Source organism: Actinia tenebrosa, unplaced genomic scaffold, assembly GCF_029948245.1.
Source record: "Actinia tenebrosa isolate PJP-AT-01 unplaced genomic scaffold, QUT_ActTen_1.0 PGA_scaffold6__47_contigs__length_16458017, whole genome shotgun sequence".
Taxonomy (NCBI): Eukaryota; Metazoa; Cnidaria; class Anthozoa; order Actiniaria; family Actiniidae; genus Actinia; species Actinia tenebrosa.
The window spans coordinates 11,196,112-11,222,027 of NW_028292583.1; the positions used below are offsets into that span (position 1 = coordinate 11,196,112).

The following is a 25,916-nucleotide window of genomic DNA, read 5'->3' on the forward strand; positions in this document are numbered from 1 at the left end:
TGATGCGTTCATCGCGTGACATCAGCTTTGAGCGGTACGTGATCAGTCCGCACTCATGCGACGTCGGCTCTGCTTCTATAAAATCCTCTCATAAGTCCTTACCCTCTCCCCACTCACCCTTAAAAGTCCTCTTACTATCCAATCCGACGTTGCTTTTTCTGCGCACCATTTGCTGTATCACAGTAAAGACGTTACCTGGTTCCCGTAACGATGAAAAGCCCTAAGCAACTGACTCAGCTCGGAGAGAAAATACGATCCAAAAGCATAGATGGAAAAAAGCACAAATAAAGTAATAAACAAAACGAATATCACAAGAGGGCCAAGAAAAGACAGGGGGGGGGGGGGGGGGGGGGAGAAAATTAAGATGTAACTGAAGTGGCGAAGCCGTCAGAGTAAAAGGAGAGAAAGAGTAAACGAGTGTTTCATGTTATTTTAATGGTTACTTTAGTTTAGTTTTCTGGACTCCAGTTTTCTTTCTGCTTGAAAATAAAACTAGTCGCATCTGAAATATCAGGCACAGTTGCGGGTAAGGGACCGCAATAAGGGGAATAGGAATAGAGAAGAAGAGAGGAACTATTTCATTTTGACAACACTGAGTAATAAAATGTGCGCTGCTGCTCAGGTGTTTTACAAATACTCCACAGTAGATGATCATCACGCGTCACAAGAGAAATGTCAAGCTTGATGATTGACATAATAATAATAACAATGGCAATACATACATGGTTAGATCAGTATTCGCTTCTTAGTCACGAATATCACGATATTCTTCCTATTTTTCTTCCGCTATCTTTGTTAATTTGCTACTAATAATGTGGCAACCACCGATAGAAACAGTTCTTCGATCAGCTATGGATACAGGATCTAGCCAAACTGACCAGTCCTCGAAAATCAATTATTGTGCTTCACTTTTGGGGATATTTTCATTTGGGATTTTCATCGCATCGATCATAGTAATCACCGTGTGTGACCCGAAAGACGAGGTTTCTTTTCGAATCCTTGGCGCAGTTCTATTGCTAATGTCTCTGATTATAGCCTGGATTGCATATCGTTTGTATGTTCACGTTAAAGCACCAAGTACTAGCACAGTGCCCTCACGATTACAAGGTGTTACGAGTGATGTTCAGTATCGAGAAGAGATGACTGAATCCCCTCCTTCATACGAGGAGAGTTTAGACCCCTCACAACTCCATGGTGCTTATGCTTACGATCAGTTCTTCCTAGAACTCAATATTTCTGATCTTAGTCAGAATAACAAAGATCTGTCCGCGTACTTGCCTTGTTACGATGAAGCAATCATGTGTACGGTGGTACATCAAAATAGATCGAGTTAAAAGAGATTTTTTTTTTTTTAACTGACTGACAAGCTTTGTCTCGGCTGTTCCAACGCTTGGAATCTGAGAACCTGGAACGCTGAGGAATCTGGAACGCTGAGGAATCTGGAACGCTGAGGATGCCGGATTGCAGTCTCAAATTCCAAGGGCTGAAATCAAATGAACACTATAGTCACGCAAACTATTCTTACTCTGTCGTTAATATTTTTATTTTTATTTCCCTCCATATTACCGTACCTGCTTTTCAAGAGAGAGAGAGAGAGAGAGAGTGAGAGAGAGAGAGTGAGAGAGAGAGGGAGAGAGGGGGTTGGCTAGTTTTTATTTTATTTGTCCTGGTTTCTGATTAGCTCAAATTAAGTTTCTCCACCATGCTTGTAAATAGCCTACTGGTTTGCCTCCTTGCAAGTTGGGATTCTTAAAACACTTTATGTTTCTTTGATTATTTCTTCATTTCAGTTTATTTTCAGTGTCCCCAATTAGTTGCATAAACTAAATACATCGACACTTAAATAAAGTTATTTATTTATTTATTTATTATTATTTAAAGATTCGTTCCGGGTCAGTAACCTACAGATTGACGTCACCCCAATTAGCACAAAACCCAACTTCCTTGTTTGGAGTAGTATCTCAACGATTTACTAGCCACTCTTAAAAAGTCTCATTTTGCCTCGTGGCTTGAGAAAATTCTTATATAACTATTAACTCCCGTCCACGTATGTTCAACAATAAACCAGTGGAAGATTTATTAATTCAACCTGGACTCATCACCGCAGATGATAATCAGACAGACTCAGACTACAACGGATTTGATTCCTGATCTGCAGAACGAACCGCGTTTGCAAACGGAGAGACGGAAGCGTTATGCCTGTTGTTGTAAATTCTGTATTTTCGTCTTATGTTTGCTAATTCTTCTGATATTCATCATTATTGACGCAGTCGCTGGTGACTATCGAACGCTTGGATTTCCATTTTTGTTTCTATTTCTGATACTAGCGTTGTATATTTATCATCGACGAAAGAGCGCGAAGGATGATGAACAGTTCACTACCTACATCTTACCGACTAGTCAAATGGATGGACCACGTTACTGCAATATGGCTGGACAATGCGATGGTTCTACAGAAAGAGGGGACGATTGTCAACCTATAGCCGAAGTGGTTCAGGTTTTTGTATAAGCTTTTAGCAAGATGAACGTATCCTTGGTTCTTTAGATTTTTGATTCAAGATTGCCTGTTTTTACCGCTGTCAAAACTGGCTCACAGTACAATAGGGAACTTGGATTTGAAACATTTTAATAGCTCAGTGATTAAAAAACGACAGGGGTTGGTGGTATCAAACTGGAAATACATCAACAAAAATTACTCCATAGGTTTTTTAAATAATTATTATAGGATTTAGTTCAAGTTCTACTGAATAAAAAATAACAGAACATGCAGAATCTAAAGTATCAAAAAGACAATATATATGTCTATATAAAACCGGCCGAAAATTCGCGTTGGTTGAAAATTCTAGGTAAATTAGTGATCAAAAGTTCAAAAACTTTATTAAACCTGCACGAGTTCAAATCGTGCTCTTTGCCAACCAACACCGGAATTTTTAGAAAACTTTTAATTAAGCACATGTCGGTTCTTCAATTATTTGTCTGCCCCCTGCCATTATTAGAGCATCAATGAATGGAAAACGGCGTCACACTTTCGAAACAACTTCACTGTCTGGTCACCACTGTCAAACTAAAAAATATATAACATCCTTTGAAAAAATCAAACGTGACATCGGACCATCCAATCAAAATGCTTTACGATCACGATACGTCCTTGGCAATATTAATATTCCCACGTTTTTATATGAAACTCACTGCTCTTCCTAATTTTTCCCTTTTTTTCTTTTGCTCTCTTTATTTACTCTATATATGTATGCCCAGCTTATGTTCAAATATGTTAGTATGGATAAATAGTCATCATAATAAGTTGGCGGCCATCTTCTCCTAAGGCCTACCCTGGGGTGCAGAAGTTATCTATTCTGGCTCCGGTATCCCCCTTGTGCTTTAGATATCGATTGCTTCGCGGAATATGATTTGTTGGCCGCGTCTTATTCTACCTTACTCAAGGTTAGATTCCACGATAGTCTTGCCCCATTTCGACCTCTCGTCTCCCGCGAGAGTATTCTATTCGAGCAAAGCGAGGAGATTGTCGAGCGCATCGAGCGAGAGACGAAGTCACAGTCAGTCGTACATATGCTTTAGGGGGCGGGTCTAGGAATTTTTGAGAGGGGGGGGGGGGTTTAAACAATACCTGTTGGGACTTTTTATGACTCCCCCCTCGCCATCTCAAAAGCAAGCTACTAAAAACGCGCATGTACATCCATATAAAGAAATGACTGTACAAACTTTTATTTATTTTACAAAATTATAAAATGGTATTATTACACCAAGAAATTACAGCTCTGAATCTAATGCAAGACTACAAACGAACTTTGTTATATATACAGCAATTAAAAACGCCATATTTTAAATTATTAATTAATTATTTTTGATTAATCTAACATTAATTATTTAATCGATTAATTAATGATTTTGATCCAATTTAATTAATTTAGTATACCTTGTAAAGAAACTTTTAATTGCTTTCTAATTTCATTATTTTAAATTTAAGTTCTGTAATTATTCTCCAGGGCTAAAAATATTAGGAAAATTTAAAAAAAATTTGACTCAAATTGTATAATTCTATGAAATGTAAAAAAAACATACATGAAACGCTGTTTAAGTAAAAAATATTTATCTTTGCAGTTATTATCAGAAACTTGGATCCCTTTTATACATTGATAAAGGGCATGCAAAAGAATTCTACTGAGAACTAACAATGTAGGCATATTAAAAGTCACAGCAATCCAGGAAAGAGTTCGCTGTGGGAAGAGACATTGAACTAACAACCTCAAGGTGGAGGAGTGTTTTAAAATAGGTGTATTATGTCAAACATTACATTAAAGCAAAGGAGACGGGAAAATTGGGAGGCAAACAACAAGAAAATAATTTCTAGTTATGATGATCTGTATGTCACTTTTCTTGTAGTTTTTCTTACTACGTACTATTACCAACCAGCACAAAAATATGTATGCATACTATAGCCTGACTGTGGCACTATAGCTCTCTCCTTCCCCTTCTCCCCCCTTCCTCAATTCCCTAGAGCACCGCTACGCAGGCTATGCATACTATGCATAGTTAATCTTATATTCATTTAAATCCGAGATGGATCAGGACGCCATTCACGCACATATGGTTTTGCTTTTCATGCGTCCATCTTCCACATCAATGTTTTAAAGAACATTTTCTCCAGGCACATTGAAACTTCAGACCAATTTCCTTTTCCTTACTCTAGACTTCATGGGCAGACCTTCTTTTCTGTATTACAAGAAGAGGTCTTTGAGGCCTGTTTTACTCCAAACACCTTGAAAGAATCTTTACAGATACATAACTTGTATCTATTAATTGTTGGGGAAATGTTGCTCTTGAGGTGGAGGGCGATCTCTGGTGAATCAAAAATGATGCCTTTTCCCTGAAAAAAGAAATCATATTGCAATTGCTTAAAGCACTTTTAAAGGCAAATGTTTATTGGCCATTTTAAAAAGATATTTTTTTGGAACTCAAGAGTGAAGGAGTGACTTTGGACAGAAAATGTGCTTGACGTGAAAATCATATGACATGAATTTTTTAAGAAAAAATTAATTTTGTTCTTTTGCCAAAAATGCACAATTATAAATATATTATAAGTAATAATATATAATAGGAGTGGTCGATTTGTATAAATCAACTTTGTTTATAGAGGATAACACTTGACAGTAATTAAACTGATAAACTTGTGGTCCTCTGTTAACGTCTCTAGTTAAATTAGGGACAGGACCGCCATTAACTTGATCATCCGAGCCACTTGAAGGTCTAACCATTTGCAGATGTAATAGCAAAGGTAGCACCTTCTCCTCAGTTATTTTAAGACTCTGAGTGTTGGTCCGCCTGAGGCTTGAACCATGACCTCCCGCACATGGACTGACGCTCTTACCAACTGAGCTAGCCAGGTGGCGGTATGTTTGGTATGTATGTATGGGGAATTTACAAGCATGAACTTATCAAAGGTCTAAGTTAGTTCTTTTGTGTTCTATTAAACATTTTAAAGATAAGATTGAATTGAGCAGAGAAAAAAATTCCAAGTTAAAGTTTATGCAAATCTGGACGATTTTGTATTAGCATTAACAAACTCCTCCAAGGTCTTGATTAATACTTTGATAAGCTGCAACTACGCTGCAGTACATTTTTTTAAATATATTTATTCTTAATCTAGAAAAGATATAATGAAGTATTTGTAGACTAATGTTTACCACAGTAGAGGTGATAGTGATATCTTTTTCTGCATTGAAGCTCAAAGATTTTCCATCCATCTTAATGCCTTCATTTCCTCTTATTTTAATGTCTTTATCAGAATTTAATGTGAGGTTTTCATACTCATTGCTAACAATCTGTTGAATAAAGGGTCCAAATGAATAAGATAATTAAGATATAAGGAATTAACTAAATTGCTGGGTTAAGATCAGCTGATCTTTGAATCTCATTATCTACTCTAAATGATGGTCATGCAAACACTGACCATGAGGTGCTGTCATTCAGGATGACAAAAAAATTAATAATAATAATAGTAATTAGTATAAATACACAGGTGATTATTGAAAACTTCGCGTGCTGATTGGTCAAGAAATTCAGATTTTCACAAGATTATCACCTCCAGCGATAATCCAAAATGGCGGCCAGCTGCTTTGTTGCTGTTACCTAATTTTAAATGTGTCTTTTATCTTCATTTTCTTCTTTTTTTGAAAGACTCACCTGTGTTACTATTTATACTAAAACAATTAATCACCTCAGGCTCAGAGAATATCGGGAATAAAATAACCTCAACTTCATTTCTAAAGACTCACCTGTGTTTATACTAAAACGTATATATATGTATTTTATATTTATACTAAAACAATTAATCACCTCAGGCTCAGTGAATACCGGGAAAAAAATAACCTCAACTTCATTTCAGTTCTATTCCCCAATATTCACTTTGCCTTCAGTTTAACCCAGCAATATGCAATCTTACCCTATGGGAAAGAACAGTGTTGATGCCAATGTCATTTCCATGGACAGATTGTTGTAAAAATTGTGAACTACTTCCATCAAAGCTAACGATCTCTTTCTCCACAAAAGGATCAACAAACTTGAGGCCCTTTTTACCAATGATAGTGGTATTGCCATCTGAAATGTGAACTAAGAGAAAAATACTTTCTTGTTATTTTAATGAGACAGATGAGAGTTTCAGGGCATGGCCCAAGGGCAGATCTAGCCAAAATTTTAGGAGGGGCTAATTTAGTTTAGTGGAGGCCGGGGGGGGGGCTAATTGACTTTCTTCCATCAACACAACAGAAAACAATAAAAAAAAGCATCTAATTCTTCAGTTTTGTTTTCTTCAGCCCCCCTTTGCCCCCGTGGATCTGCCCTTGTGGCCAATGTTAAAGTATTGTGAAAAAGATATATCAATCATTGGTATATCAATAATGAATACCTACCTTGTGAGCTCAGAGTTGATGGGCCACCATGCAAAACAATCTGAAAAACCCAATACAATAAATGTATTGCCCAATTCCCATTTCAAACCACACATCATTTCCTTGAGTATCATACTTTTGTCTACCAGTAATGCTTGATAAGATATATTACGGGAATGACTGGTGATAACATTATTTTTGGCAAATAATAATTATAATAAGTTATTGAATTATGGAATAAATAAGTTCAATTAATTGGTGCCGTTAAAAACACACACAAATTGATGAGTAATAATAATGATGATGATAATGATGATAATAATATTTGATTACCTCATTTTGGGTAGTTTCAATGTTAAGATCTCTATCTTTGAAGCCTCCAATTTCATTCTTGTAAACTGTAACAGTCTCAAGATCACTGGGTTTAGTCCAGCGTATCATTCCATCTTCAAAAAAAGATAGGGACTCCACACCATCTTTATCAATCCTAATAACTCCATAAATTACAGCTAGTATCTGTCAAGAAAAATAAGACATACAAAAACAATTATTGAATAAATATTTTTTTAGTTAAAATTATTGTGAAACGTTTTGTGGTGTAAAAGTTTTGTGAGATCTTGTTCAATTACCAGTAGCTTTATTGGAAGGCAGAAAAATATAATCTCTTTCCTTGAGAAATTGAATTTTATACGTAAAAAATTGCTGGTATATAATGTTTCTGCCAACTAGGGTGACTGCTAATGTTTTTTCTTAAAAAAAAGACATTTTGTCTCAAAAAAGATAAAATTTCTTTAGACTCCTTGCACCTGAGAGGGTTTGGGGTTAAAACTATTTTGTTTTGAACATTCTCTCTGGTATGTTCTGCATGGCAGTGTAGTATTGAATGGGACAATGGGGAGTGGATGCAGGCATAAACATCCCTTTCCCTGCCCTCCTACCCCTTCCAGTCACCAAATTTCTAACTAAGGTCCTCTCACAGTTGAAGTTAGGCATTTCTGCATGTATTGTATAGCATATCAGAAGTTTTTTTCATATAGACCTGATTATACTAATTTTTTTTCTCAAAAGATTTGAAAGCCTTTCTCGTGCTTTTGGTTGCAAAGGGTCTATAGTTCCAATGTCAATATATAATATTTCCCAATGTTTCTAAGGCTTGGCTATGATTGACTGAATTTATTTGAATGATATATCATAGCAGTAGTACAAAAGCAATGAATTAGAAGCAACAGTTTCAATACCCACTTACCACTAAGTTGATGATACATAATATTAAGAGTATGATCAATACTGTTAAAAACAGCCATATCTTTCTGCCTCTGATACCTGTCCTGTGCAGACTTCTCTCTGAAACCTTCACTTTCCCAGCATCAAAGATATTATCATAACCATCATCATCTTTGTCCTTATCTACTAGGTTTTGTCTTCTCTATTGGGAATAGCAATAACGTTTCAAATAAGCATGTTAGCTCACAAGAAGAGGGTGATGCAAAAATACTAGAAGAAATTTATTTTTAACAAGGGAGGGGGTGAGGAGATGGTATTTTCAAAGCACCAAAAGAAGGAATCCCCTATTCATGATATATGAACCTTCATAATGTAGTCACTAATTGATTTTCCAATAAAAATCAATGACAAAGAATGATTTCAATTTATAAAATACTTCTGCTTTGAAGAGAATGTGTTTACTTGAACTTCTGAGTTATCACGTTTGCTCCAAAACATTGTGTTAATAAAGCATAAAGTAAGCTTACTGTATGCTAACTTGCGTAAGCTTTTCTCAGTCAAGCTTATAATAATTTATTATGTGAAGAGAACGACTTAAGAGTACTGCATTTTCAACAAGGTCTGTGGTTTTTGAGGTGAATATAGTACAGTATTCTAGATAACTCTACATGAAGACAGAATTACTCATGCTGAAAGAATATTCAGGTGTGTCGAAAAAAAGAATATTCCTTAAAGCTATAAATTTATTTAAAGATTATTAACTATCAAAGAGCTACTTATTGCTTATCTTTTTTGTATCTTAAAAGAACATTTTGGTTGTGTCAGCCGCGTAGTTTTAACCACAACATTTCAAAGCGTCTTCAAACTTTCAAACTTCAATGCCTTCCACAACAATGACACAAAATTTCATTTTTCTCAGCTAAAACTAAACTTTTTTCTCTTTAAATGACTAAGGATAAGAAACTTACCCCTTGTCGATTGGATGACATTATTTCTAGGCGAGGAAGAAGTTTCTTGGTGGTAAAAACAAGGAATTTTTGTCACCATTAACGTCTTCTTCAAACTGTTCGCCTTGTCAACACATTACAATGGAAGGCTCGAGTGACAAACCGACTGTGGGAGGTCCCTTGGGGTGATATTGGTCCTGCTATTTGTAAATCGTTTCTTTTACCGAAAAAGGCCATGTAAAAATATTGCTCTACTATAAGATATGGCATTGAGAAACATATTAGGAAATTCATAAACCATTTCTTTGATTTCAAACCTTTGATTTTTCTTAAATTTATAACGTATTCCACAACTTCCTTCCAATGGAATATTGTGAATTTATAGCTCTAAATTCCTAATGAAATTATAAGAAAATATTTACAAAAACCTTTGATTTTTCTTAAATTTATGATCTGAAATTTATTAGCGCGGACAGAGCGCGGACTTTATTACGGGTTTTGTTCATTGCGCCACAGGGAACCCAAAACATAATCCTAATCGATTTTTTCCCGCTTCGTGCTTTCGCAGTCATAGACCCGGCTTATCATAATAATTTATTGATCATAATCCTTTTAAAACGTTCAAACAAAAATAAAACAAAGCATCACCTGAAAATGGAGTTCTTAATTTCCTTGCTTCATACAACACAGGGGTCCAATAAAACTACATTAATTATTGCACCGATGATTGAGTATCCAAAACATAATTAACCGCCATTACTTATTCATCATTTTAAATGTGATTTGATTTATTTTTGAATAGTTTTTGAAGGTTTTTAAATATTTTTTTGGCGATTTCTACGTCATCAGATCGGAATGTATTAGTGCGCAAAGGTTTGTGGGAGAAAACAATCGATCAGCGGTAAAAGTTGTGATGGAAACTAAAACAAGACGGATTTGATTTGACTCTACCGAAAAACTCTTTATTTTATACCCAAGATCTTCATCTATCTCAGTTACCATGTAAATCCTAAGTACCTGTTACAACGGCTTGGGTCACACCGGAAAAAATCGTAATCTCATGTTTAACGTATCTTGAGCATTTTCGAGATTATGTTGTGTAGTCGTTCTTGTTTTTTATACAGCACAACATCTGTGCCAAAACTAAACCGTAAGTCGAGAAAATTACGTTTGAACCTGAACAAAATGATGTACAGGAATCCTTAATAGTCCATGAATAAGTACGAAGTTCTTGGAGTCGTAGGCGAAGGTAATTAGTGTTTGTTTTCATTGTGTTTTAGTATGTTTTTAGTTCAATAATTAAACTGGTAACCCGCCAAGTAAATTATCCTCGTTTGAATTTGTCAATCAAAAACATTTCCTCAGTTTAATGAATCTTTTATTACGTTTTAGGTGCCTATGGAGTTGTTATGAAATGCAGACATAAGGTATACGATGGGTATAAAAGATTAACAATAGGTTGGACGCGGTTCAAATGTTCATAAATGGTGCCATGTTGTTTGATGTTGGACGGTCATGATTGCCATTAGATTTACATGATTGCCATCATATTTATTCAGTTAATTTGTATCCCATGGTTAAATCACTAAGATACCAGATTATCAGATCTTCTAGAAATGCGTGGTGTTTTATACAAAACATCCGCCCATCAAACGCATACGATATTTTATCCTACTATCAATGTTTACAAACATCATAACATTGATCTTTCGGACATTAAATTTGTACATAAACAAACACTATTTTAAATCTTCCAATTTAGAGCTTTTAGAAGATAATAATAACTTCATTCCTTTGTATTTTTGATAGAACTTCATTTATAATGTTATTGCATTTTGATTTTATATAAAGGTTTTAATCATGAACTCCTATTATCTCGTGTACTAAATAGATAATCCAGTACCTTATAAAAAATATAATAACGTTTTTATCAATCTGGATTGAGAAGGATAATATGGAATTAAGCAAAAACTAGTTCGTTGAAAAAATGATTAAAATTTATAGTCTTGGAATCCAATTATATGACATTACATTCATTTAGATCTAGATCTTCATTCCATTTTATTGTTTTTTCCCTTCATCAAGGAAACAAGCGAAATCGTTGCCATCAAAAAATTCAAAGATAGTGAAGGTATGTCAGCTTTTGTCAACAATACGAGCGAGTACAGCTAAACAAGTTCAAGCTTCACCAATTTTTCCTTTCCAAATTAGAACATGATTAATATTGCAAATGCATGTTTTATCTAGATAATGATGATGTTAAAAGAACAACATTTAGAGAACTCAAGGTTCTTCGTATGCTTAAACAAGAAAATATCGTTGAATTGAGGTAACTGGAACCCGATGCAAATGAGTACCATAGACAGCAGCAACTACATGGTAACTGGGGGGGAGGGGGGGAGGTGATGGCTTTAAAGGCATGCCCCCTGAGAATATGTAAAGCACTTGGAAATGCAATTTCCAGCGTTAAGAAAGGCATTTGTGAATTTTTACCAAGGTACAACTGCTTCACCTGCTTCATAGTGGCTATTGCCCTGGAAGTATTTTTTAATTCTATAGTAATTATATTTATCACTAATGTTTCACAGGGAAGCATTTAGAAGGAGAGGGAAGCTTTATCTGGTCTTTGAATATGTAGACAGAGTAAGTATTTTCATTAATGATAAAAGGGTGGATTATACACCATGCAAAGATGAAAAAACCGTTTCGGACGCTAGTCCTTCGTTGGAGTAAAAGAGAAACACTGATGATGCAGCTCACACTAGTTTTTAGCTAGTTATCTCTTCTAAGTATTTTCATGTTGCATATATTTTATATTTTATTGATCTAAACTGTCTTGCATACAATGCTGTTCATGTACGCATGGTATATGACTTGTTAGGGATATGCAGTAGTATTGAGTGGGAGTGCTGGAAATATGTAGATAGAAAAAAAAGATAAAAGATAGTGCAGTTAACAATCAATAAAACGTTTTCAAGATGATTTTTATCCTTTATGATTCTTGTTTACAGAACATGCTTGAAGTCCTTGAGGAAATGCCTAATGGGGTGTCAAATGAGGAAGTTAGGTAGGATGAAAATCTCAGCCTGGCTATGTTGACAGTTTCTCAGTTTTTTTTTTATGAGGGATATTTGATATACAAAGTAAAAAGTTATGGACACTTTGTTAATCCAATAAAAAATGAGGCATGTTATATAGGTTCAAAGGTTTAAAGATTTTTACTGGAATCACTGAGCCTGAAGTGAATAACTGTTTTAGTATAACTTTATACTTGAATAAAAATAAATAAATAAATAAAAAACATTTTAGTATTACTTCGGCTCTGGCAAACTTTGGAAAACCTTTAAATCACCTTGAGCAGTCAATAGTCTCATAAACATTAGTAGCTCAATCAATGCAAAACTCTATATTCAAGTCTAATGCTAGAGTACAAACACTAAAAGTGTGCAACACTTTGCACTATTTAGTAGTAAATAGTGCTAATTAAACAATAGAAAAATAATAGGATTAGCATAATCATAGCAGTATTTAGTGGTTTTATGTTGCACACTTATAGTGTTTGTACTCCATACATTGTATTTATATTTAAACTTAGAGGTATTTTTTGGTCTGGGTTAGAGTGCAAGAATACCACCCAATGGGTTAATGAAGAAGGGTCCTCAACCTTAGTACTATTCAGATAAATTATAGTTCAAAGTGGCAGAAAAGAAAGTTATGACATGTGAATAAGTATACAGCCTCATTAATTAACACTTGTGTATTCTATAGGAATTATATTTTTCAATTGATAAAAGCAATAAGATGGTGCCATCAAAATGATGTCATTCACAGAGGTAAAATGAATAAGATGTGATTTCTTAGTAATTTTTTTCCTTTTCTGTTGAGTGAATTCAATACTTTCCATATGTAGTCCATTAGCAAATTGCTTGACTGATTGTAATGATTCTTTTTGCAGATATTAAACCTGAAAACTTGCTTATTAGTAAAAATAACGTTCTCAAGCTTTGTGATTTTGGTAAGTTTGAAACCAGTTCTAGCCCAAAAGAGTTTATAAATTCATTAATTATATAAAGACATAAAATAAATCACACACTAATTTATCATTCTGCTTTAGTATTAACCCTGCAGCAGAAACTAAATAAGTATTCTAAATCAGTTAAAATAACTGTTTCATAAAAGCGGTTTCACCTGTTTGCAAGAATGACAACTTTTTTATGTATGCTTACTATAGGCTTTGCTAGAGCCATGGCAACTAATGGCAGTGCGCAGCTCACAGATTATGTAGCAACTAGATGGTACAGATCACCAGAGCTTCTTCTAGGGTATGTTGGAGACCTTTTTGGGTTTCTGTGACATATAAAGGCTTTGCACCATCACGTGTCAGCAGCCAATGATGTAAGATGGCAAGAACAATACAATCGTTTTACACAATAAATCATTAAATTCCAAAAAGCAAAGTGATTTTAATTTTGTGTCATCTAACCAAAGGCAGCTCAAGCTGTATTATTGGTGCCGGCACGTGATGGTGCAAAGCCTTTATTGCATATTTATGATCTTACATCAATTTATGGGAATATTTATACTACTTCTTAAGTTGAACTCTGGCGTCCTTTGTCTCTAGTGCTCCATATGGTAAACCAGTAGACATCTGGGCAATAGGCTGTATCCTAGGAGAATTAAGCGATGGACAGGTAAATGTAGACCACTAAAGCATGTATCTGTACTTAAAGTAGGTGTATTATTACTGACCAACACAGCCCAAGATTTCTGGATTTAATACTTCATTTTACAGTTCCATTCAGTGACCACGAATAATAGTTCCAAGCTGAGGTTGGATTTGCCGTGGAAGATAAAAAGTATAGATTTACTATGCGCAGAAACTCCAGCCTTGACTTGGAACTATCATTCGTGGTCACTGAATGGAACTGTAAGATGGAGTACTGTGGCTTATTTTAATCAAAAAAGATTAGCTCAAACTGTCAGAAATTTTTGATTGACAAAGGCCAAAGGTCCAGATATCTCCAATATAGAGCTCTAGTTTCTGAGCTGCATTGTAATGGAAATGAGGATGTATCAATTACTAAATCATTTTCTTACTGCCCCTAGCCTGTTTTCCCTGGCGAGAGTGAAATAGACCAGCTCTATACAATACAAAAGGTAAGATACCTTGAACACATGGTTATTTAAAGGTGATTGTCAATCTACTGACTGAATTACCAGCGCTGCTGGACATTTATGGAAGAGGCACTGAATAAGAAATAAATATCATTATTATTATTATTATTATTATTATTATTATTGTTTATTCATCAGGTACTTGGTCCACTTCCTCCTGATCAAATGGACATGTTCCACTCTAACCCAAGATTTGCTGGTCTAAAGGTACAGTATAAGTATTGTGTGATTCTACAAATCATTCGCAAACCATTTACAGTCAAAATGGCTCAAGCTTACGATCCTAGGTTCCATTAATAGTTTCATTATTCAAAAAATTAAATATTAACGTATACAAGTCTTTGTATTCTCGGAAAGAATAATAAATTTCAATATTAAACCATTAATGAAACCTGTGGGATAAGCTTGAGCTGTTTTGACTATATATCTCTCCCATGGAAGGAGAATGCTACTAGCCCTTGCAACTTCTTGGAATCAATTTCAATTCTGCCCTGTTGCTAAATTAATAATATAATTATAAGATGAGAGTATGTGGACCGCGTGGCACTAATGAAATAGTAGAAGATAAAATAGTAGAAGATAATATCGATTCCCAGCGAGGTCGGAAATTAATTTTTCCGAATTTAATTCCAAGGGCTTTCTGCCCGGAATAACCTCGTTCCCAAGCACTACAACTTACCTATATTATCTTCTACTATTTCATTAGTGCCACGCGGTCCACATACTCTCATCTTTGCATCATAATTACCGCGACCTAACATCTATTTCACCCCGGCCTGCTCTCAGTCTGACCTCTAGCTCAGCTGGTAGAGCATCGGTAGTACAATTCCGAAGGTCGTGGGTTCGATTCCCAGCGAGGTCGGAAATTAATTTTTCCGAATTTAATTCCAAGGGCTTTCGCCCGGAATAACCTCGTTCCCAAGCACTACAACTTACCTATATTATCTTCTAATATAATTATATATTTTTTTAGTTTCCTGCTGTGATGTACCCTCAGACATTGAACAGAAAATACCTTGGTATAATTAGTGGACCATTGCAGAATTTTATGCAGGTATAAACAACATAAATATTAATCACCCTTTTGTAGTGCTTCATCCAATCAACTTTTTTACAAAATTCATAAAAAGTGCATTCTGGGACACATTGTGTACTTTGCATCAGCAAGTATGGACTTGGGGTAGACACGCATAAATAAAAGGGCAGGGATGCTTGTTGCACCTGAGTACTGTCCAGGTGGGTGTGGCAACTAATGATTTTTATTCCTAAGAGGTACCAACTCTTAAATAATTTCATTTTAAGATCATCTCTATTTATTATGATTAGATGATGAATCAAAAATAAAATATCCTTAATTTATAAATGTCAATCCAGCTATCATAATTTAACCTCAGGTATCTTATTACCTGACAAACATCCTAAGAGCTATACCAGCTTGTAACTCTGGTGGAACTTTTAGATTCATGACTCCCCTGTAAGAGGTACACAACAAGAATCCCCTCACCTTTTCCAATCAGAATTGTCCCCCTGCAGTGTGGCATCAGTTTTAAAACTGGGTGGCTCAGTTTTTCCTCAGCCATACTGATTAAAAGTGCCTTCCTTTTACAGGCAACATTAAAATTAGATCCTGAAGAAAGAGCAACTGTAGAAGAATGCTTTAATCATCCAGCATTCCAAATAGAAAGAGAAAAATATGAACAAAGAGTCAAAGAAAATCCATCCCTTGCACCAATTCCACATTCTAAATCTAAAAATCATTCAAACCACAAAAGCACAAGGCGTAGAGAAAACCCCCAAAATGAATCCAGTTTTCGTGACGCCAAGGCTGGAAGCTCACAAGAACCAAAGCCTTTAAAAGTGACCAGTGATATCAAGCATGAGATGCAGACCAATGACTTTGTATCTATTAAAACAGCCACTGCATCCCACATGGGAAAGGACTCGAGCAATAATAAAATGGATCAAGAATTCGACAGAAATAAAATGACCAAGTCAAGCTTGTTAACTCCTAAGAGCACGGACAGTTCGAACTCAAAGAGTCTATCAATGTCAGACAATTCAGAAAATGATCATAATGCATTTAACATAGAGTCGCCGAGGGACAGTTCTTTTAATATGGAGCAAGAAAGCAGTGAAAGCTCTGATAACATGGATTTTAGTAAGATGGAATTATCAAATGAGAAAAGTATTGACAAACAAGAAGCAAGAGAGGATCTCCCTCAGTCCAAGACTAAGGCGGGTTCTAATACATTTAGCCATTTTGTTAATGCAAACTACAGTTTCTTTACTGGCGCTGGACAACAACAAAAGGTAAAAAAGAGAAATATACGACTATTCCAAAAAACATTGTCATCACCAAAGGCGATAGGCAATAGGCGAAAGGCAATAGGAGAAAGGTCATTCCAAGATCCAATGATAGCTGAAATGACTTGTGTTTCTACTATTCTCAGCAAGAATGGACCTTAATAATAACAATAATGATAATTTTATTTTGTATTGTGCATCCTTAGTTTTAAGACTGATTCAATTTCTGTCTCAGAATGACCTATCACCTATCCCCTTTGGCCATGATGACAGCGTTTTTTGAAAAAGGTGTATATCTAAACATATTTTTTTAATGCTTTAATAGTTAAGGTGCAGTAATATAAGCAATATAATCGTGCAATGTGTCATGTGTTACACACGGTACTTTTGATCCCGTTCGAACCAATAGTTGACACGTTTTTGCTGGAACTTATATTTACTGCTTCTTTCTTTGAGATCTATGCTCAGTACATGTCTGTAAGAATATATCCCTATCTATATCTCTGGTTACAAAACTACTATCTGGTTACATGAACATTTCGTCACACACTCTAATATTTACATAAAGACTTAGTCACGAAATGCCGTACTAGTTTTGTGTCTCACACATGCAGCATCAGTGTATTGCAAGTTCAATAGCTAATGTTGCTTGTGTTATCACCCTGCATGCAATGAGTAGAGAGAGCTAGTTCCTTTTTGTTGTTGCAACTTGCAATGCTACAATGTTGCACAAACATCAAAACAATGATTTGTTCTTATTTAGTGATGCTAGTGTTGCACTCAACATATCCTTCTGCATATCTTTTGCTTTACTGCCTTCTGTGGTCCCCTCCCCTAGAAAGTTGCCGCTTTTCTTCAGTCACACATTTGATTCAATATCTTCAGTAAACTCCAAATACTCTGAAAGGAATTATTAGGTTAGTGCTCTAAACACAGAAGTAGGAATCCAGAGAGTTGTAAGTAACCAAAGTGTTTTGTTACAGGTGCCCACTTCATCAATAGTCGCTGAAGAAATACGTAAAACAAAGTCAGTCATAATGAATAAGAAAAAGGATACGGATGGTTCAATGAAGTCCAGACAACAGCCAGCTTTGCATGGATTAAACAGATATGAGGTGGGTATACGATTGTTGGTCATACAGTATGTCATGATTTTCCACTATCAATGCAAGGCAAGTCATGTCTGAAAAACAAAACTGATAGAATAGACCTTTTTGGCTTGGGCGTAATGTATGAAAAAAACACATGAATATGATACAACTCAATCAAAGAATTATATTCTCAGGGCCCAGTTGTTGCAAAGCCCGGATTAGTGCTAATCCTGGGTTAACTCTTAATAAGACCTATAGAGTTAATTCTGGATTAGCGCTAATCCAGCTTTGAACAACTCGGCCCAGGAGAATTACACTTGGTCTGAAATGGGAAAACATTATGCCTGAGACAAGGGCATAGCTTCAAGATCCTCTCTATTCTCAGCTTCATGGCACCAGATTATCTCTCAAGATTTGTTCATTCACCATTTCATACCTCTAGGGATACATTCATAAATTAAGCTGCCAGCGCCCTTTCAGCGATTGAACTTTATAATCTTAAAATTTTGCTTTGTAGCTGGGTGATCAGAATTACATCAAAAACAAGGACACCAAAGGGTCGATGTTACCATTTGATTCAAGACGCCCTAAAACCAATCAATATACAGGTAATTTGTGCAACAAATGAAACCATGAATATGACATCCTGCAATTTAACCACTGACCTTTTCAGTAGATGATTATTTTGAGTTTATTAACAAGAGTTTCCCTTTCAGACTCAAGTCCAAGCAATATTACTCAAACGAGCTTCCCAATGCATTATGGTCCAGGAATCGATAGAGTAGGTTCAACGTCAGATGTGACGTCACCAAGTTATGACCAAGGGGGACAGTTGCCAGGGCAAAGCACTTATCCCCTCCCTGGACAGCATTCTAAACAGAGAACGTCAATTTCAGATTCTCAAAGGTAGATTTTTTGTATTTATTTGCTGGCAGTGTTTACAATAGGGGCATAACCAGGCATTCATTTTCAATTTTTATTTTTACGAAAAAAATTGAAATTACAGTATAAAATGTAAAAAGCCGCCGTTTTGTTGCCATGAAGGGGGAGCTTCAGCCCCTAGCTACTGCCCAGTTGTACAAAGAAATTTTTGGGATATTTTTAAAATATTGAAATAGGGAAGAGTTCGTGAGAGTATGAAAAATTTCGCTACATTTCACGGTCACCGTAATCCATTGAAGTAATTACAGCTTATCTAGTCGTCATAAGTGTAACGGAACCCAACATTTTGTTATAGATGTCAAAACTTAATATGTAGATGTAATGGAACATCTTCTGATAGATGTCAAAACTTAATATGTAGATGTAATGGACTGACCTTTAATTCTGATTTCTATTCAAAGGAAACCAGAAAGTGCAGTTGGTGAAGAGAGTCAACCTCGAGGGACTCATGGATCAGAAAAGAGGGAGAAAAAGAAGAAGAAAAAGAAAGTAAGCACCAGAGTTTAGAAATTCCCATTTTGCATCTCAACTGGTGCTGTAATAACGTTTTTGTACATGAGCTCTAAACTGTAACGGATCTAAGGATGATAGGGGAGTACTGATGGGTCATTGCAAGTCTGTGATCCCTACTAAAGATTCCTCGAAAATGTGGGAGACTGTATCTCGGGGAATGTAAAGTTAATCCATTCATTCTATTTGTTGTAATGATTTTGCAGCAGCACAACAATCAGCAAAGTTCCCAATGGAAACAAATGCAGCAGAGACCAGATACTCAAAGGTAAGCAAGGCTTCTGTTCGTTGATTAGACTATCTTAGTGTGTGTGTGTGTGTGTGTGTGTGTGTGCACTGTATTGATTAGACAATTGATTACTCTACTTCAGTGACCACAGCAAGATGGTAGAGAGGAGTAGAGTACCATCTGACGCTCAGGTAGGATATGGCAGCGTTTATTTATCTAACTGTATTTTAGCTATACATGTAATCAAGGTATGTATGAATCATCCACCTTTGAGTTCGGAGTATCTTAAAATTTCCTCCTAAAACGCAAAAAAAAGGGGATTTATTCATTTCACGACAACCTTTCATCATCATCATCATAATAATAATAATAAAATAATAGCAATAATAATAATGATAATAATTTAATAATAATAATAATAATTTAGTTTAAGAAAAGAAAAATTATATTTGGTATCTATATTTGAAAAAGCAATCAAGACTAAGCTATGGAGGCGAATGTTCCCTGTAAAACCACATCTTCTCGTTTTAATTTACCTTGGTTCAATAGAAAGCTTCGCAGGATGTGCAAAAAGAAACAACGTATCTATAATAAGGCAAAGAAATCGAAGAATAAGAAACACTGGGATAGTTATAATCTAATGAAGAAAAATCTCCGTCAGGAAATGACTAAAGCACGGAATGATTATGTATCAGAATATCTGACAGAAAATATTCAAGAAAACCCCAAGTCATTTTGGAGTTACATAAAGAAAACAAAGAGCAATAATCAGATTGGAATCCCTGATCTGAAGATTAATGGTAGATTATCAAGTGATCCCATTATCAAAGCAAACGCACTCAATGAACAGTTTTGTTCAGTTTTTACTGAAGAAAACAAAACTACGTTACCTTCAATTCACCCGTCTGCTGGTCAAGATGTGATATCTCCCATTACGGTAGATTGTAGAGGAGTTGAGAAACAACTGCTACAGCTCAAATGTGACAAGTCACCTGGTCCAGATAATATACCGCCATGGATTTTAAAGACTCTGGCATCAGAAATTGCACCCATTCTTACCGATCTCTTCCAGTCCTCACTGGATCAGTCTGCATTACCATTAAAATGGAAAACAGCGAATGTAAGTGGAGTCCACAAAAAGGGAAAGAAAGATGAGTGTCAAAACTATCGACCTATATCCTTGACATGTATCGTTTGTAAAGTACTGGAGCACATCGTCCATAGCCACATGATGAAATTTTTTGAAAAGAACAACATACTTGTGGACAATCAGCATGGGTTTCGTAAGAAAGGATCAACTGAGACACAGCTACTTACCACCACCCAAGATCTTGCTGATGCAATTAATAAGGGGAAAACAACTCATCTGGTCATCTTGGATTTTTCTAAAGCATTCGATAAAGTACCACATGAAAGGTTGCTTATGAAATTGCATTACGGTGTTGATGGCCCCCTCAATTCCTGGATAAGAGATTTTCTAACTAATAGAACTCAAGTTGTAGTGTGTGAAGGTGTTTCTTCATCACCCAAGCAAGTAAAATCAGGTGTGCCTCAGGGAACCGTTTTAGGTCCGCTATTGTTTTTATTGTACGTAAATGACATTGTTGAACATCTCAGATGCCAAGTTAGACTATGTGCAGATGACTGTCTTATTTATATTCCTCTATCAAGTAATGACGACATGGATAATTTACAGTCTGATCTTTTCCACCTTGAAGTATGGCAAAATATGTGGCAGATGGAGTTTAACCCAGATAAATGCTTCATTATGAGCATATCCTTACAAAAATCTCCACCTCACAAAGAATATATTTTCTGTGGATCAGTTCTGAAGTATGTTGATGTGCATCCTTACTTGGGAGTCACATTAGACAACAAGTTACGATGGAACTACCACATTCAAGAAATTACATCCAAAGCTACACTAGTGCTGAACTTGATTAAGAGAAATTTTTGGTTTTGTAATCGAGATGTTCAGTGTACCCTGTATAGGTCTCTGGTTCGACCAAAGTTGGAGTATGGATGTACCATATGGGATCCTCATTATAAATGTGACATTGACAAATTGGAACGCGTACAAAGACGTGCAGCAAGATTCTGTGTTGGAGACTATAAATACACTTCAAGTGTCACCTCAATGATGCACCATCTACGATGGGAACCTTTGTGTGTCCGGCGTAAGGAGGCAAGATTAACAACTATGTTCAAGATAACACATGACATTATTGAAACTGATAAATCTAGGCTAACACTTGCAAAAGAAACTAGAACTAGAGGTTCGCATAAATTCAAGTACCAAAGTATTAAGACAAATAAGGACGTACATAAATTTTCTTACTTTCCAAGAACTATTGTTGAATGGAACAGTTTACCTGCTGATATTGTGGAGGCTAATTCACTCCAGACTTTTAAGGTGAAACTATCAGAATTCATTAGAAATTAGATGATTTTTTAAATTTTTATTTATTTATTTATTTATTTTTTATAAATTTCATATTTATATTTTATATCTATATGGAGTGGCCTGGATTGGGGGATGGGACATGTTTCTCTGTTGCTCCGGGTTTCGGGCATGCGCACTAAGACAGACCATAAAGTCTGTCTGCGCGGGCGTGGGACTCGGGAAGGCTGGGGGCATGTCTCGTCTATGATCTAGGCTATTCTATATACTCTATATTTTATATTTTAATTTTTATTATTTATCTATTTATTTAATTTTCCCATAGTTAGCGTGATAACTTAATGTATAGTTCCTGCTGACAATAAAATGTAGATGTAGATATATAGATATATACGACGTACAGATTTTCTCTTCATATATCCTACAATAAAAAATATATCTATTTATGATAATAAAAAATAAATAAAAAAAAGAGAAAAAGAAAAACTATAATAAAATATACTATAATAAAAATATATCTACTAATGTATAACCATAAAATCTATTTAGTAAAAACTAATCCTAATAATATATGTTTAAAAATGATAATAATCATGGTAAACATTCATATATAAGTACTGTACATTTGCAGTCTCGACATCCAAGTCTATGTCCTTTATGTTCCTAAGTACTCTTCTTGTGGTTCTTGAGCCCCTCAGGCATAGGAGAGCTGATCTCAAAAGGGAGAAAGAAACCTTTGCTCGTATCCAGGATACAGTGGTAGCATAATCTTCTCTTTTCTTGTTGGCAATTAGTTCGGCGAGTCTACTGTGGTATCTTCTACACTCATCTGCCATACCTCCAGTTGTAGTGAATACTAATGGCGTAAAAGTCGCTTGTTCAACTTCCAAGACTCTAATAATAATAATGATAATAATGATAATAATAATAATAATAATAATAATAATAATGAATAAAAGGGAAGACTATTGAAAAATGAAGAAAGCCCTAGTAAATAAATATGTCTTAAGTTTCTTCTTAAATAAATCAATAGAAAGGTCAGTATTCCTGAGGTCTAGCGACCACAGTTATAAAATGCTAACCTGTCAAATTCGATCATATTGAAAATACCAACTTTTCAAACCGCGCGACCGCCAGCAGCTATAAACAGGAAAACTGCGAAATAGCTTTCAAAAGCGCTCCTTTGTGACTTGTTTGATGTCAATTAATAAGGTTCATTTTTTTGAAGTCATTAGATGTTCGTCCTCATAAACAACATGGTCGCGTCGGCACTGAAAAGGGCCAAGACAAGGTAAGTGTCAATTTTAGTACCATAACGTTAATGATAAAGTGTATAAATCGTCAGTGTACAGCTTGTTACTGGTGCACATGATAACCAACCAGTTTTCATGCTTATACAGCAGATTACACCTTTTTAGCTTGGGCGCAATGTTTTCCAATCTTAAACCACGTTTCATCCCCTACATTATCGTTTCCTTGTTTAATGGTTGCACATCAGAAGGCAAATGAATAATGGATACAACTCAAACTTCTCTAGGGAATGACACGTGGTCTGAAATGGGAAAACATTACGGCCAATCTAAAGAGGTTTTGAACGTTCTTGTGCTGTAAACAATCGTTTTGATTGCTTTCTCTAATGAATGCGGATCAATATTTTATGAATAACAAATTATACTCGACAGGGGATGATCTCACTGGCGCCGGTACAAGGCTCGTCTTCCTACAAACCTTTCATGGATGTGCGTCTTCAACCACTACAAAAAAAGAACATTTCTCAGCTTTCAAATGCATACCCAACCATGGCGTACCCTAAAGCACTGTCTCCTGAGCCGCAGCACTTCAGTCCTCCACCTCAATGGCTAGGCACAACTCAATTCCAGCCATGTTCTCACAAGAATCCCGTCTCAGAGCCTTCGAATTTCGTGTCAAATATTACGGAAAGAGCTATTAGTCCAGGAGCAGAAATTTTAGCACCTTTGCCGAAGAGATCTTCGCGACCACCATCGGAAATCGATGAAGTGACAATCGATGATCGTGAGTTTCGTACGCCAGGTCATTTAAGACCCATAAATTCAAATAAAAATTCCACGAATAATAGTGGAAAAGGACAGCCTGACCTGAATGATCTGAAGGAAACTCCATTATAGCGAAGATGAGTAAATGAACGACGTACGTCGCACTCATTGTTCCCATTCTCTTACCTTTAATTTATAACCAAGACCGCTAGGAACGTTGGGAAAGTCACATATCTTCACAAAGAGAAAAAAATTGGGAGCTAGGCTGCCTTTCGCCGAACTGTGAAAGAATGTTTTTATCAATGGAGAAACGTCTCACGCATTTGTCAGGAGCGCTGCTCCTGGGTACGATGTCAAGGGTTGTTTTAGTTAACATAGATAATGTATTCATATGAAGTTAATAACGTATCCATGTTTTATAAATTAATATATGTACTTGTAATGGACGTGGGGTTTGGGTCTTGTCTGGCGAACCCAGTCTTTATCGCGGAGGGGCTTATCCAGGGTATCCTAGGGTGCCTGCAAATGAACACTCCTTCAGTTCCCCATTCGTGTTTCAAACAGATGCCTTTGTTGAGTTTAGTACTGGGTGATTCCTATGTGAATCTTGGATATGCCCCTTACTTGAACAGAGGAGGTATCTATGCTTTGGTGCACTATTTATTCATATATGTATATATATATTTCTCCGATGTTTCAATTGCCGATGTGTTCTAGCACTGATTCTTATCATATCAGAGCTTTTTTTAATGAATATTATATTTTGGAGATTAATAAAGGACTGATTCAAGCTAAGCTTGTTTTTTTTTTTTTTTTTTTTTTTTTTTTTTGTATTACCCAATGTGATAAAACAACCTTAGGAAGCAGGAATGAAACTTTATGCATAGAGCTCAAGCTATAATACTAGCCATAATACATTAGAGTACATACCATGAATCCGTGAAACACTTTGTAAGAATTTGCACGAATTAGTAAGTTCAGTAGACCTAAGTAGACCGGCCTAGAAAACTTTGCACTTATTTATACCATTAATTGCTAGTTAAATTTTTCACGGATAGACTCGGGTATGCACCCTGTTAATAATAAAATTAACAATCGTAAAACCGTAATACAGCGTGGAAGCACAGAGCGATAGAGCGGGCGACGACTTAGTGATAGGGCATTTTGATTTAAGAAAAAAACAACAGAACATACATAAGGGATAATCTATATATGGGCGGCATATTTCGGTATCAGTAGGTAGCTTTTCAAAGATGAGTATAGAAAATTACCTTAAAATGGAAAATACGATATGCACAAGGATAGAGATATTCGGAAATACGGAAATCAGTTGACCCTACTGAGACAAAAGGCCAAGATCGATGGGTCCTTTTCGATTGTATCATTTGTTGTTGCGTTTATTTATTTATTTATTTATTAGTTTTATAGCTCAATATTTGTTAGGTAGTACTTGATCTTTACAGACCTGCAAAAAAATGCAGCAATAAATTCCGGTTTTTAATATTCAAAACTTTTTAAAATGTGGCCTTTTTTTGAACAAAACAAACAGGTACTAGTCATGTGGACGCCTGTAGTGACAACGATACTTGAGATGCGTGACAAAAAGCGGGACAAATATGGAATATCGAGACAATAGGTTACCTGTTAAAGGTCGATCTTGTACTGATCGTTTCCAAGGTGATTTTGATTTTACGGTTTTCCCTTTCTCTTATCCAGAGGAATGATCTTTGAAATTCCCCGGCTCTATCCAGTTGTCAGTATGTGATAGAAAATGGGGGCTGGAAAACTAAAAGGCTCGAAAACGCTTCCTCTTTTCAGCGCTACTGAAAAAATCCCCCCCCCCCCCCCCCCCCCCCACACACACACAAAGGAAAAGGGGATAAAAAGAAAGAAAATTAGACCGAATAGCCTGAGGCTGTTACAAACTATATGAAGTTATTTTATTACTCAGAACTGAAGAACATTTTGAATTGTTTCAGCTTCAAAAAAAGGTGCAATTAATGATATAGAAGCTTCATTGAGAATGAAACTTTTCGTATTGACAACCTCTACCTCATTTTCCCCTTTTTTTATTTTGAGAAATGTCATTTAAGTTTACAATGTTTGTAAACAATTTTTTTTTCTTTTTACTTTCCAATATTTTCTATTTTCTTGCATTTACTAATTGGCTCAT

General features: G+C 35.7%; 2 protein-coding genes and 1 long non-coding RNA gene across 6 annotated transcripts; 1 reads left to right on the forward strand and 2 right to left on the reverse strand.

Moving 5' to 3' along the window:
- Positions 1-3,699: 3,699 nt before the first annotated feature.
- Positions 3,700-9,225, reverse strand: LOC116297569 (beta-sarcoglycan). Its single transcript, XM_031705819.2, has 7 exons — positions 9,098-9,225; positions 8,152-8,331; positions 7,239-7,421; positions 6,927-6,966; positions 6,461-6,627; positions 5,703-5,840; positions 3,700-4,885 (listed from the first exon to the last, which is right to left on the reverse strand). Exons 1-7 carry the CDS (start codon positions 9,116-9,118, stop codon positions 4,712-4,714), a joined length of 903 nt encoding a protein of 300 aa, XP_031561679.2. The 5' UTR covers positions 9,119-9,225; the 3' UTR covers positions 3,700-4,711.
- A 739-nt stretch (positions 9,226-9,964) lies between these two features.
- Positions 9,965-24,538, forward strand: LOC116297565 (putative RNA-directed DNA polymerase from transposon BS). Of its 4 annotated transcripts, XM_089038569.1 has the most exons (23): positions 9,965-10,128; positions 10,201-10,325; positions 10,469-10,503; positions 11,162-11,207; positions 11,324-11,405; positions 11,665-11,719; positions 12,088-12,143; positions 12,845-12,909; positions 13,032-13,091; positions 13,308-13,398; positions 13,698-13,767; positions 14,183-14,233; positions 14,390-14,458; positions 15,225-15,305; positions 15,860-16,561; positions 17,539-17,670; positions 18,164-18,254; positions 18,363-18,552; positions 18,990-19,077; positions 19,305-19,366; positions 19,470-19,518; positions 22,957-23,019; positions 23,411-24,538. In XM_089038569.1, exons 2-23 carry the CDS (start codon positions 10,289-10,291, stop codon positions 23,873-23,875), a joined length of 2,640 nt encoding a protein of 879 aa, XP_088894695.1. In that variant the 5' UTR covers positions 9,965-10,128; positions 10,201-10,288; the 3' UTR covers positions 23,876-24,538. The 4 variants fall into 4 exon arrangements, with proteins under 4 accessions (XP_088894695.1, XP_088894696.1, XP_088894698.1 ...); XM_089038570.1 differs by having other exon boundaries at positions 9,965-10,325; positions 19,308-19,366; XM_089038572.1 differs by lacking the exons at positions 22,957-23,019; positions 23,411-24,538 and adding an exon at positions 19,877-20,046 and having other exon boundaries at positions 9,965-10,325.
- On the reverse strand, positions 13,392-18,376 carry LOC148906068 (uncharacterized). The gene is made up of 4 exons (XR_016121477.1): positions 18,312-18,376; positions 17,341-17,738; positions 14,243-14,323; positions 13,392-13,743 (listed from the first exon to the last, which is right to left on the reverse strand). It is a non-coding gene; the product is annotated as an uncharacterized LOC148906068 (long non-coding RNA).
- Positions 24,539-25,916: the final 1,378 nt, after the last annotated feature.

What these genes read in the sequence shown, in the direction of transcription:
- LOC116297569 (XM_031705819.2), bottom strand. Translation starts at nt 9,118, where the DNA reads ATGTCATCCAATCGACAAGGG. An exon ending in TATGTATCATCAACTTAGTG is followed by an intron (nt 7,422 to 8,151) that starts GTAAGTGGGTAT and finishes TTTTCTTGACAG; the next exon opens with ATACTAGCTGTAATTTATGG. An exon ending in TTGAAACTACCCAAAATGAG is followed by an intron (nt 6,967 to 7,238) that starts GTAATCAAATAT and finishes TGGGTTTTTCAG; the next exon opens with ATTGTTTTGCATGGTGGCCC.
- LOC116297565 (XM_089038569.1), top strand. Translation starts at nt 10,289, where the DNA reads ATGAATAAGTACGAAGTTCTTGGAGTCGTAGGCGAAG. An exon ending in GAAAATATCGTTGAATTGAG is followed by an intron (nt 11,406 to 11,664) that starts GTAACTGGAACC and finishes AATGTTTCACAG; the next exon opens with GGAAGCATTTAGAAGGAGAG. An exon ending in CATTGCAGAATTTTATGCAG is followed by an intron (nt 15,306 to 15,859) that starts GTATAAACAACA and finishes TTCCTTTTACAG; the next exon opens with GCAACATTAAAATTAGATCC.